This window comes from Salvelinus fontinalis, chromosome 40 (assembly GCF_029448725.1).
Source record: "Salvelinus fontinalis isolate EN_2023a chromosome 40, ASM2944872v1, whole genome shotgun sequence".
Lineage (NCBI taxonomy): Eukaryota > Metazoa > Chordata > Actinopteri > Salmoniformes > Salmonidae > Salvelinus > Salvelinus fontinalis.
The window spans coordinates 4,698,027-4,712,103 of record NC_074704.1 but is presented as its reverse complement, the minus strand read 5'-3'; the positions used below and the strand labels follow the sequence as shown (position 1 = coordinate 4,712,103).

The following is a 14,077-nucleotide window of genomic DNA, read 5'->3' as shown; positions in this document are numbered from 1 at the left end:
TCAATGTGGAGGCTATATACAGGAGGTACAATGTGGAGGCTATATACAGGGGGCACAGAGTCAATGTGGAGGCTATATACAGGGGGTACCGGTACAGGGTCAATGTGGAGGCTATATACAGGGGGCACAGAGTCAATGTGGAGGCTATATACAGGTGGTACCGGTACAAAGTCAATGTGGAGGCTATATACAGGTGGTACCGGTACAGAGTCAATATGGAGGCTATATACAGGTGGTACCAGTACAGACGGTACAGAGTCAATGTGGAGGCTGTATACAGGTGGTACCAGTACAGATTCAATGTAACGGCTATATACAGGTGGTACCGGTACAGAGTCAATGTGCGGGGGCACCGGTTAGTCGTGCTAATTGAGGTAATATGTACATGAATGTATAGTTAAAGTGACTATGTATAGAAGATAAACAGAGAGTAGCAGCAGCGTAAAAGAGGGGTTGGGGAAGGGGGTGGCGGGACACAATGCAATAGTCCATGCCAAATCTTTTCAGTCTCCCGAGGGGGAATAGGTTTTGTCGTGCCCTCTTTACGACTGTCTTGGTGTGTTTTGACCATTCTAGTTTGTTGTTAATGTGGACACCAAGGAACTTGAAGCTCTCAACCTGCTCCACTACAGCCCCGTCGATGAGAATGGGGGCATCCTCGGTACTCCTTTTCCTGAAGTCCACAATCATCTCCTTTGTCTTGATTACGTTGAGGGATAGGTTGTTATTCTGGCACCAACTTAATGATTGTGTTGGAGTCGTGCCTGACCATGCAGTCGTGGGTGAATAGGGAGTACAGGAGGGGACTGAGCATGCACCCCTGAGGGGCTCCAGTGTTGAGGATCAACATGGCAGATGTGTTGCTACCTACCCTCACCACCTGGGGGCGGCCCGTCAGGAAGTCCAGGATCCAGTTTCAGAGGGAGGTGTTTAGTCCCAGGATCCTTAGCTTATTGATGAGCTTTGAGGGCACTATGGTGTTGAACGCTGAGCTGTAGTCAATGAATAGCATTCTTACGTAGGTGTTCCTTTTGTCCAGGTGGGAAAGGGCAGTGTGGAGTGCAATAGAGATTGCATCATTTGTGGATCTGTTTGAGCGGTATGCAAATTGGAGGGTTAGCTTCCGGGTTAGAGTCCCGCACCTTGAAAGCGGCAGCTCTACCCTTTAGCTCAGTGTAGCCTGTAATCCATGGCTTCTGGTTGGGGTATGTACGTACAGTCACTGTTGGGTTGACGTCCTCGATGCACTTATTGATAAAGCCAGTAACTGATGTGGTGTACTCCTCAATGCCATCGGAAGAATCCCAGAACATATTCCAGTCTGTGCTAGCAAAACAGTCCTGTAGCTTAGCATCTGCTTCATTTGACCACTTTTTTATAGACCAAGTCACTGGTGCTTCCTGTTTTAATTTTTGCTTGTAAGAATTATGGTCAGATTTGCCAAATGTAGGTCGAGGGAGAGCTTTGTACGCGTCTCTGTGTGTGGAGTAAAGGTGAAATATAATTTTTTCCCCCTCTGGTTGCGCATTTAACATGCTGATAGAAATTAGGTAAAACTGATTTCAGTTTCCCTGCATTAAAGTCCCCGACCACTAGGAGCGCCGCCTCTCGGTGAGCGTTGTTTGCTTATTTCCTTATACAGCTGACTCAGTGCGGTCTTACTGCCATCGTCTGTCTGTGGTGGTCAATAAAGAGCCACAAACAATGTTTATGAAAACTCTCTTGGCAAATCGTGTGGTCTACAGCTTATCTTGAGATTCTCTACTTCTGGCAAGCAGAATCTCGAGACTTCCTTAGATTTCGTGTACCAGCAGTTGTTTACAAATATTCACAGACTGCCCCCCTGTTCTGTCTAGCCGGTGCAGCGTATTTCCCGCCAGCTGAATGTTTTCCATGTCGTCAATCAGCCACGATTCGGTGAAACATAAGATATTACAGTTTTTGATGTCCCGTTGGTCGTATATTCGTGATCGTAGTCTAATTTATTGTCCAATGTTGGCAAGTAATGTTGATGGTAAGGGCAGATTTCCCGCCGTCGGCAGATCCTTCCTCTATCCTTCCTCTATTCCTGCGTCTCTTTCTCTTGCCAATGACGGGGATGTTGGCCTTGTCGGGTGTCTGAAGTACATCCTGTGCTTCCTGCTCGTTGAAGATATTTTTTTGTTCACCAAAGTTACTCAAAGGATCTGCTGAGCTGACGGGGCGGCAGGTAGTCTAGTGGTTAGAGCGTTGGGCCAGTAACCGAAAGGTTGCTAGATCGAATCCCCGAGCTGACATGGTAAACATCTTGCCTAGTTAAATAAAGGTAAAATAAAGAATATATAGGTCTAGATATTGTTTTGACCTTCTTGTATTTGAGGTTTTTCCTAATTGTAATCTACTTTAAGTTAATAAAGTTTTTTATTGTTGAAATCTTTTCTTTGTTTTTTTAAGCCTCACTGCTTTATGACATGGCCACATTCCCATGTTCTAATGTGAATTCTTTAAAACTTCTTCTTCTTTAAAAATTCAAATATATTACTATAAAAATCAAACTTTCATGAAATCACACATGAAAGACACCAAATTAAAGCTACACTTGTTGTGAATCCAGCCAACATGTCTGATTTCAAAAAGGATTTACGGCAAAAGCACACCAAACGATTATGTTAGGTCAGTAGATAGCCACAGAAAACAAAGCCATTTTTTCCAGCCAAAGAGTGGAGTAACAAAAAGCAGAAATAGAGATAAAATGAATCACTAACCTTTGATGGTCTTCATCAGATGACACTCATAGGACTTCATGTTACACAATACATGTATGTTTTGTTCGGTAAAGTTCATATTCATATCCAAATTTAGGCGGGATGCTACTGTCTCACTTGGCAAAAAGCCAGAGAAAATACAGAGTGCCAAATTCTAATTAATTACTATGAAAATTACTATAAAAATCTAACTTTCATTAAATCACACATGAAAGTCACCAAATTAAAGCTACACTGGTTGTGAATCCAACAAACATGTCAGAATTCAAATAGGCTTCGGCGAAAGCAAACGATGCTATTATCTGAGGATAGCACCGTAGTAAACAAAGAGAGAAGCATATTTCAACCCTGCAGGCGCGACACAAAACGCAGAAATAAAAATATAATTCATGCCTTACCTTTGACGAGCTTCTGTTGTTGGCACTCTCTGTCCCATAAACATCACAAATGGTCCTTTTGTTCGATTAATTCCGTCGATATATATTCAAAATGTCCATTTATTTGGAGCATTTGATCCAGAAAAACACAGCTTCCAAATTGCTCAAACGTGACTACAAAATATCTCAAAGGTTACCTGTAAACTTTGCCAAAAAATTTCAAACTACTTTTGTAATACAACTTTAGGTATTTTTTGACGTTAATAATCGATAAAATTGAAGACGGGATGATCTGTGTTCAATGCAGGATTAAAACCAACTCTAGCCAGCTTTCTGCTCACGCGCTTCTAACAGGACACTTAATGTGACTCTCATTCAAGATGGCCGTACTTCTTTATTACACAAAGGAATAACCTCAACCAATTTCTCAAGACTGTTGACATCCAGTGGAAGCGGTAGGAACAGCAAGCAGGTCGATTAGAAATCTGGTTTCCCAATGAAAGCTCATTGAAAAGAGAGTGACCTCAAAAAAAGAAAATCTGAATGGTTTGTCCTCGGGGTTTCGCCTGCTAAATAAGTTCTGTTATACTCACAGACATGATTCAAACAGTTTTAGAAACTTCAGAGTGTTTTCTATCCAAATCTACTACCAATATGCATATCTTATCTTCTGGGGATGAGTAGCTGGCAGTTAAATTTGGGTATGCTTTTCATCCAAAAGTGAAAATGATGCCCCCAATGAAAGCTCATTGAAAAGAGAGTGACCTCAAAAAAAGAAAATCTGAATGGTTTGTCCTCGGGGTTTCGCCTGCTAAATAAGTTCTGTTATACTCACAGACATGATTCAAACAGTTTTAGAAACTTCAGAGTGTTTTCTATCCAAATCTACTACCAATATGCATATCTTATCTTCTGGGGATGAGTAGCTGGCAGTTAAATTTGGGTATGCTTTTCATCCAAAAGTGAAAATGATGCCCCCTATCATAGAGAGGTTTTAAGAGTTGGGTGGGTCTAAGGCTCTAGAGGTTGTGAAAGATGCTAAATGGGTGTGAACAAAGAGCAGCACTGAAGCTATACAACAATAGACAATGTAAAACTGTTAATGTATTGCCTAATGGGGGAACCTGGTGAGATAAATACTGTTAATGGTTTGCCTAATGGGGTAACCTGGTGAGATAAATACTGTTAATGGCTTGCCTAATGGGGGAACGTGGTGAGAAATACTGTTTATTTGAGATAATGTTCAGATAATCCAGTTAGGAAATTTGGTTAAAGTATTCCTTTTTCTAAATAATATGTTTCCTAAGGATTAATATTTTGGGAACAAAGAGTAGCACTGTAGCTGTACAACAATAGACAAAAAGTAATCTGAAACACTGCTTAGGGTTTCAGCAACTTCAATTATTTATTTATAGCCGAGAATAATCCACTATACTACCGTGAAAACAATAAAACAAAATATGTCTATTGTTGCTCACTTGACTTGTTAAGATAATTGTCAAATAAGTTTATAAAAGCATTTAAATATTCATTACAGACGTAAATTGTTGTACGACATCATGGGCATCACCTTTTAGCTAAAATAAACAGTGGATTACTGCGGTTGTGGGCCTTTAACCATCTGTCTGACTTTGTCGTCCATACAGGAGAGAGACGGGACTATTGTGGATCCCCTGGGGAGTCTACAGGAGAGAGACGGGACTATTGTGGATCCTCTGGGGAGCCTCAACTACATCATGAAGCTGACGAGGCAGAAAAGAGTCTCTCCACATCAGAACATCTCAAACTCCAGCAGAGACCCACAGGGAAGAAACCTCACCACTGCTCTGACTTTAGAAAGAGTTACTCAAGATCATATTCACTAAAAGCACACCAGAGAATTCACACAGGAGAGAGAACATATCGCTGTAATCAATGTGGAAAGAGGTTTGCTCACTTAAAAATACTGATATTACACCTGAGAATACACACTGGGGAGAAATGTCACAGCTGCTCTGATTGTGGGAAGAGATGCACCTCTTTAGTAACCCTTAAAATACATCAAAGAATCCATACAGGAGAGAAACCTTATAGCTGCTCTGACTGTGGGAAGTGTTTTGTTTTGTCAGGACATTTAAAATCACACCAGAGAATTCACACGGGAGAGAAACCTTATAGCTGTGACCAATGTGGGAAGAGGTTTACTCAGTCAAACAACCTGATATCACACCAGAGAACACACACAGGCGAGAAGCCTTACCACTGCTCTGACTGCGGTAAGAGTTTCTCAAGAACAGATACACTAAAAGTACACCAGAGAATCCATACAGGAGAGAAACGTTATTGCTGCTCTGACTGTGGGAAGAGTTTTTTTTGGTCAGGACATTTAAAATCACACCAGAGAAGACACACAGGAGAGAAACCTTATAGCTGTGACCAATGTGGGAAGAGTTTTACTCAGTCAAGCAACCTGATAGCACACCGGAGAACACACACAAGAGAGAATTATCACAGCTGCTCTGATTGTGGGAAGAGATGCACCTCTTTAGTAACCCTTAAAATACATGAGAGAATCCATACAGGAGAGAAATGTTATAGCTGTGACCAATGTGGAAAGAGTTTTACTCAGTCAAACAACCTGATATCACACCAGAGAACACATACAGGAGAGAAGCCTTACCACTGCTCTGACTGTGGGAAGAGTTTCTCCAGATCAGATTCTCTAAAAAGACACCGGAGAACACACACTGGCGAGAAATCTCATAGCTGTGAACAATGTGACAAGAGATACTCAGATAAAAGATCTCTGATTAAACATCAGAAAATTCATACATGAAGGAGTTGTTCCATGATATCAATTAAATAATAATTATGGAGTATTTTAATGATGTTCTATTGATTTCAGTTTAATGTGGATATTAGCCTCAGGGGGAAAATCCAGGTTCTGAATTGAAAGAGTACTATTTAACAAAAAAAGAGCTGTGTTACACTTACCGCATTGGTGACCCACTTGAAATAAAATCCATCACTTCAAAATGTAGCTATCTGTTTGCTACTAATTGTTGTTTAACCGGTGATGTACACATTATTCCCAGGTTCCGTGGGGTGTTTGATCTGTTAATTTTAACAGGACGTGCAACCTCATCTCCCCCCTCTCGCAAAATTTATTTGCAAGTGACATCGATATGAGTGATGACAAATAAGTGTTGCATTTCTCTTAGTTTTGGGGACAACTAAATTTAAATGTATCACTCCAAAAAATTTGATGACTGTCTTCTGCTAATTGTCGTTATTCCACTATTGAAGAAGCAAATCACCTCATATTTCAAACATCCAGCCTGACAAAAGATACATGTTTAATTAGTCCATGCCTCACCATTCAGTTAATTGTTGCTAATACCTATTAACAACAGGGTGAATATTTGGTTTTGATTTGGAATATTTCATAACATTTTCAATTCATGTAACATTTGCAACCAACTGACAATTTGTATAAATGTTTAGAAAACATTGTAGTAAAACAAGCTTATATTTCTGGTTGGATATTACATCCTATTCTTACTATTTTAATCAATGTCATTTCCTTAGAATGCTCACTAGTCTTTCAGTTTTTATTTATTATTCTTTAGTTTGTTATCCTCTGTTGTGTAGTAAATATTTCAGTTTTTATTTTTAATTCAAATTTAAAAAAATATCCTGTGAAGCACATTGCTTTGCGTCCATGTCTGATGTGTGCTATATAAATAAAGCTTGATTTGATTTGAACATATTGTAGAACAAATTAACCCAATGACCGACCAATCAACAGACTCTTGCAAAACAAAAGAACAAATATGTGTAAAAGCAACACATATCTTGGTCCATCTTAATACGATAAACTATAAATTCAGTATAGGGCGGCAGGTAGCCTAGTGGTTAGACCGTTAGGCCAGTAACCGAACAGTTTCTGGATCGAGTCCCAGAGCTGACGAGGTAAAACTCTGTTCCCTGGTAGGCCGTCATTGTAAATAATAATTTGTTCTTAACTGACTTAAATTAAGCTTAAAGTAAAAAATAGCTTCCATCATGTAAAAATAGTGTTTATCACTTTTCAACCAATCCAGTACATTTAGGTTGAACATGTTGAAATTGTATTGTAATATAGAAATACTCATCAACTGGCTGAGTCTCCATTTAGTTTGGAATGATCCAACCATTATGTAGGTTGGTGGAAATTATCCAACTGTTATGTAGGTTGGTGGAAATGATCCATCCATTATGTAGGTTGGTGGAAATGATCCAACCATTATGTAGGTTGGTGGAAATGATCCAACTGTTATGTAGGTTGGTGGAAATGATCCAACCATTATGTAGGTTGGTGGAAATGATCCAACCATTATGTAGGTTGGTGGAAATTATCCAACTGTTATGTAGGTTGGTGGAAATGATCCATCCATTATGTAGGTTGGTGGAAATGACCCAACCATTATGTAGGTTGGTGGAAATGATCCAACCATTATGTAGGTTGGTGGAAATGATCCAACCATTATGTAGGTTGGTGGAAATGATCCAACCATTATGTAGGTTGACGGAAATGATCCATCCATTATGTAGGTTGGTGGAAATGATCCAACCATTATGTAGGTTGGTGGAAATGATCCAACCATTATGTAGGTTGGTGGAAATGATCCAACCGTTATGTAGGTTGGTGGAAATGATCCAACCGTAATGTAGGTTGGTGGAAATGATCCATCCATTATGTAGGTTGGTGGAAATGACGCAACCATTATGTAGGTTGGTGGAAATGACCCAACCATTATGTAGGTTGGTGGAAATGATCCAACCATTATGTAGGTTGGTGGAAATGATCCAACCATTATGTAGGTTGGTGGAAATGATCCAACCATTATGTAGGTTGGTGGAAATCCCCATTGACTGAGGATGAGGGGTCTCCATTTTGTAGATGTTGAATAATAATAATAAACTACATTGATCAATCTGACTCCATTATTGTGTGAATGCTATATATCTATCTACCTAGAGTTGACAAATATATTTTTCGTAGCTGTCTAAATACCACCACAGACCGATGCTGGCACTAAGACCGCACTCAATGAGCTGTATACGGCCATAAGCAAACAGGAAAACACTGATCCAGAGACGGTGCTCCTAGTGGCCGGGGACTTTAATGCAGGGAAACTCAAATCCATTCTACCTAATCTCTACCAGCATGTTAAATGTGCAACGAGGGGGAAAAAATAGACCACATTTACTCCAAACACACAGAGACGTGTACAAAGCTCTCCCTCGCCCACCATTTAGCAAATCTGACCATAATTCTATCCTCCTGATTCCTGCTTACAAGCAAAAACTAAAGCAGGAAGCACCAGTGACTCAGTCAATAAGAAAGTGGTCAGATGATGCTAAGGACTGAAAATTACTCCTGAGCTCTTAGAAAACACTGGAACTATTGTTCTCTCCTGCAGTGTTTTTTATAACTGTATATGCATGGGCTTGGTCTCATGAGTAGAAGGTGTTAACGTAGGCAGTTACATCACTAGGAGTTGACTGCAAGCATAATAAAGCAACTTGGACCATTTTTATTTTGCAGAACTTACTCTGAAACATACGTGCTGTGTTTCCGTCGTCAACTTCTGTCTGCAATTGCATTAATAAAGGTTTGATTGATTTACTTAAAGAAGATATTGTCTGATTGCTGATTTCACTAATAAGCCAATGATTGACAAGGAACAAGGAACCTACCCCAACAATACCCTCCGACGAACCATCAAACAAGCGAAAAATAAGCCACTGTAGTTTTTTTTGTAGCGAGAGTTAAGACGACTTTCAAGTGGTAAGACATGCATAACAGCAACAGAAACCATTAGTAAGAAGGGGCTAGAAGCGTCTTATATGGTGAGCTACCGAGTGGCTAGGACAGGCAAGCCCCGTACTATAGTGGAGGACTTAGTTCTTCCTGCTGCCGCGGATATGGCTGGGACAATGCTGAGGGAAAAAGCCCCCAAAAAACTATACAGACAATAATTTTATCAAACAACACTGTTTCATGATGCATCAGTGACATGGCAGGAGATGTTTTGAAACAATTACTGCTTCACATACAAGCCAGTGAATTCTATGCGTTACAGCTGGATGAGTCAACAGACATGGCGGGCCTGGCACAGCTCCTGGTATATGTCCATTAAATGTATGGGGGGTCAATTAAGGAATACATCCTCTTCTGCAAACCACTGGAAACCAGGACAACAGGAGAGGATATGTTTTAAGTATTGGACAGCTTTGTGACATCAAATGGACTTTGGTGGACAAGATGTGTTGTTATCTGTACTGATGGCGCAAAAGCCATGACAGGGAGACATAGTGGAGTGGTAACGCACGTGCAAGCAGTTGCTCCCGACACCACTTGGGTACACTGCAGCATCCACCGAGAGGCTCTTGCTGCCAAGGGAATGCCTGACAGCTTGAAAGACGTTTAGAGCACTACAGTGAAAATGGTTAACTTTGTTATTAAAGCAAGGCCCCTGAACTCTCGTGTATTTTCTGCACTATTCAATGATATGGGCAGCGACCATGTAACGCTTTTACAACATACAGAAGTGTGCTGGTTATCAAGCGGCAAAGTATTGACACTTTTGTTTTTAAATTGAGACGAGCTTAAAGTTTTCTTACTGACCATCATTTTGGGTGCGCAATTATGCAGGTACTTTCCCGAAATGGATGACACAAACAACTGGATTCGTTATCCCTTTCATGCCCTGCTTCCAGTCCAGTTACTGATATCTGAACAAGAGAGCCTCATTGAAAATGCAACAAGTGGTTTTGTGAAAATGTAATTTAATTACAAGCCACTGACAGATTTCTGGATTGGGCTGCACTCAGAGTATCCTGCGCTGTTAAGACACTGATGCCTTTTGCAACCACATACCTATGTGAGAATGGATTGTCAGCCCTCACTGGCATGAAAACTAAATACAGGCAAAGACTGTCTGTGGAAAATGATTTAAGACTGAGACTCTCTCCAATACAACCCAACATTGCAGAGTTATGTGCATCCTTTCAAGCACACCCTTCTCATTAACCTGTGGTGAGTTATTCACTATTTTAGATGAACAAGTAAGATTTTATATGTAAGATGGTTAAATAAAGAGCAAGATTATTGATTATTATTATATTATTATTTGTGACCTGGTCCTATAAGAGCTCTTTGTCACTTCCCACGAGCCGGGTTGTGATAAACACTCACACTCATTCTTATGTTTAATAAATGTATCGAAAAGTGTGTGTGTGGGAGGCTTACAAGATGACAAAAAAAAACATTTGAGAGTGCGCTGACCCTGTTGCTAGAGGGGGTACGCAGCTGGAGGTTGAATGTTTGAAGGGGTACGGGACTTTAAAAAGTTAGGGAACAACTGCCCTAGACCCACTCCAATTTGCATACAGATCCACAGATGATGCAATCTCTATTGCACTCCACACTGCCTTTTCCCACCTGGACAAAAGGAACACCTATGTGAGAATGCTTTTCATTGACTACAGCTCAGTGTTCAAAACCATAGTGCCCTCAAAGCTCGTACTAAGCTAAGGACCCTGGGACTAAACACCTCCCTCTGCAACCTGATATTGCACTTCCTGACGGGTCGGCCCCTGGTGGTAAAGGTGGGGAATAACACATCCGCTACGCTGATCATCATAAAGAGGGCCCCTCAGGGGTGCGTGCTCAGTCCCCTCCTGTACTCCCTGTTCACTCAGGACTGCATGGCCAAGCATGACTCCAACACCATCATCAAGTTTACCGATGACACAACAGTGGTAGGCCTGATCACCGACAACAATGAGAGACTATAGGGAGGAGATCAGAGACCTGGCCATGTAGTGCCAGGACAACAACCTCTCCCTCAACATGATCAAGACAAAAGAGATGATTGTGGACTACAGGAAAAAGAGGACCGAGCACGCCCCCATTCTCATCGACGGGGCTGCAGTGGAGCAGGTTGAGAGCTTCAAGTTCCTTGGTGTCCACATCACCAACAAACTAACATGGTCCAAGTACACCAAGACAGTCGTGAAGAGAGCACGACAAAACTTATTCCCCCTCAGGAGACTGAAAAGATTTGGCATGGGTCCTCAGATCTTCAAAAGGTTCTACAGCTGCAACATCGAGAGCATCCTGACTGATTGCATCACTGCCTGTTATGGCAACTGGTCGGCTCCCGACCGCAAGGCACTACAGAGGATAGTGTGTATGCCCCAGTGCATCACTGGGGCCAAGCCTCCTGCCATCCAAGACCTCTATACCAGGCGGTGTCAGAGGAAGTCTTTAGAATTGTCAAAGACCCCAGCCACCCAAGTCACAGAATGTTCTCTCTTCTACCTCACGGCAAGCGGTACCGAAGCACCAAGTCTAGGTCCAAAAGGCTTCTTAACAGCTTCTACCCCCAAGCCATAAGACTCCTGAACAGCTAATCAAGGGCTACCCGGACCCCTCTTTTACGCTGCTGCTACTCTCTGTTGTTATTATCTATGCATAGTCACTTTAACTGTACCTACATGTACATATTACCTCAATTACCTCAACTAACCGGTACCCCTGCATATAGCCTCGCTACTGTTATTTTACTGCTGTTGTTTAATTATTTGCAACTTTTTTTTTTGTTCTTAAAACTTAAACATTGTTGGTTAGGGCTTGATATAAGATGCAAGTGTCTAGGTTTACCATTATGCAATTATTATTAAGTTGAGGAACAAGGAGCTAATATCTTGCAATTGATGTATTAGCATTAAATGATTGAGTTAACCTTAGCTCAGAGATGCACAGTTAGAGACTGAGAATATATGCTATGTACAGTGCGTTTGAAATATCATAAAAATAATAAATATGTATATGTACATAAATATAATTTCCCCACATATTATTATGTTATTTTTCTAAACGGGTCTTATTAATCAACAAATTATTCTATAATTTTTTATTTATTTAAATAATCCTCATCAATCTACCCAAAATACCCCATAATGACATCACAATACCCCATAATGACATCACAATACACCATAATGACAAAGCAAAAACAGATTTTTAGATTTTTTTGCTCATTTATAAAAAATTAAAAAAACAGTAAATATCACATTAACATAAGTATTCAGACCCTTTACTCAGTACTTTGTTGAAGCACCTTTGGCAGCGATTACAGCCTCGAGTCTTCTTTGGTATTGTAGCGATCGTCGTAGGTGGAATTAGACCAAGGTGCAGCGTGGTACATGTTCATGCTTTTTTATTTAAAAAAACAAACACCAAACAAAACAACAAAAGAACAACGAACGTAGCGTCATGAAGGCTCACCAGAGCTAACAAAAACAACATCCCACAACCTAAGGTGGCAAAACAGGCTGCCCAAGTATGATTCCCAATCAGAGACAACGATAGACAGCTGTCCCTGATTGAGAACCACACCCGGCCAAAACATAGAAACACAAATCATAGAAATAAAGAACATAGAATGCCCACCCAAATCACACCCTGACCAAACCAAATAGAGACATAAAAAAGGCATCTCTAAGGTCAGGGCGTGACAGGTATGACACTACAAGCTTCACACATCTGTATTTGGGGAGTTTCTCCCATTCTGCTCTTCAGATCCTCTCAAGCTCTGTCAGGTTGGATGGGGAGCGTCGCTGAACAGCTATTTTCTGTTCAAGTCCGGCCTCTGGCTGGGCCACTCAAGGACATTCAGAGCCTTGTCCCGAAGCCACTCCTGCATTGTCTTGGCTGTGTCCTTAGGGCCGTTGTTCTGTTAAAAGGTGAACCTTCGCCCCCAGATGAGGTCCTGAGTGCTCTTGAGCAGGTTTTCATCAAGGATCTCTCTGTCCTTTTCTCCGTTCGTCTTTCCCTCAATCCTGACTAGTCTCCCAGAGCCTGTCGTTGAAAAACATCCCCACAGCATGATGCTGCCACCACCATGCTTCACCGCAGGTTGTCTTTCTTGAGATGGTTGTCCTTCTGGAAGGTTCTCCCATCTCCACAGAGGAACTCTGGAGCTCTGTCAGAGTGACCATCAGTTTCTTGGTCACCTCCCTGACCAAGGCCCCTCTCCCCCGATTGCGTCACGTCTGGAGGAAACCTGGCAACATCCCTACGGTGAAGCATGGTGATGGCAGCATCATGCTGTGGGGGTGTTTTTCAGTCAAGTTTGGCTACTTTCGAAGAATCTGAAATATAAAATATATTTTGTATTGTTTCACTATTATTCTACAATGTAGAAAAGAGTCAGAATAAAGAAAAACCCTTGTCAGTGTGTCCAAACTTTTGACTGGTACTGTATATGATTGTAATGTTTTGTTAAGCCTGTAGCTAGTTACTTGAAAGTAGACATAATCAGGCCAAAAATGATTTTAAAAATGCTATTAACTGACATGGATAGGTAGCTAATGAAACACAAATGGACATGTACAGTAGCTGGCTAGGCTATTCAAACTGTAACATTGGCTAGCTTTCAATACATTGGATAAATGGTGGAGTTACCTCTAAATACTATCAAGATAATTCTTATTGCAGCTGAATATTTCAGATATTTATATTTATAAAACATATATTTATCTTATTTCAGTCTTTGGGAACTAGATATATCTGTTTATCTTCATCAGAGAGCAGCTCACGTTTTCACAAGAGGCTGTAGTTACATCGTAGATTAAAGCAGGCCATTGGCTGCCTACATCACGAGGGGTATGTACGGGACCTCTGATTGGTTCCAAGTTTAGGAGTTCGGCAAATTTGCCTGAAATTTGCCTGAACAGACAACAGACAAGAGTGTTAAAATATACTTTTTATGAGAAAATGTGCAACAATTGAAGGTGACAACAAAAGTTATAGCCATAACAATATTTTACTGTGATATTTTACCCACTCCAATCAGCAGATGGCGGTTTGGGGCTTTTAGGCAATGCTGCTAGTGTGACGTATAATCTAGTGGACGGAACGCT

At 40.9% G+C, this 14,077-nt stretch overlaps 1 protein-coding gene across 1 annotated transcript in view; it reads left to right on the top strand.

The window, feature by feature from the left end:
- LOC129839893 (zinc finger protein 501-like) overlaps positions 1-8,076 on the top strand; it is a 14,747-nt gene extending 6,671 nt beyond the window's left edge. Inside the window, exon 2 of the mRNA XM_055907600.1 lies at positions 4,768-8,076. Within this exon, the coding sequence (XP_055763575.1) occupies positions 4,768-5,936 (1,169 nt within the window). The 3' untranslated portion in view covers positions 5,937-8,076. The remainder of the gene's footprint in view (positions 1-4,767) is intronic.
- Positions 8,077-14,077: the final 6,001 nt, after the last annotated feature.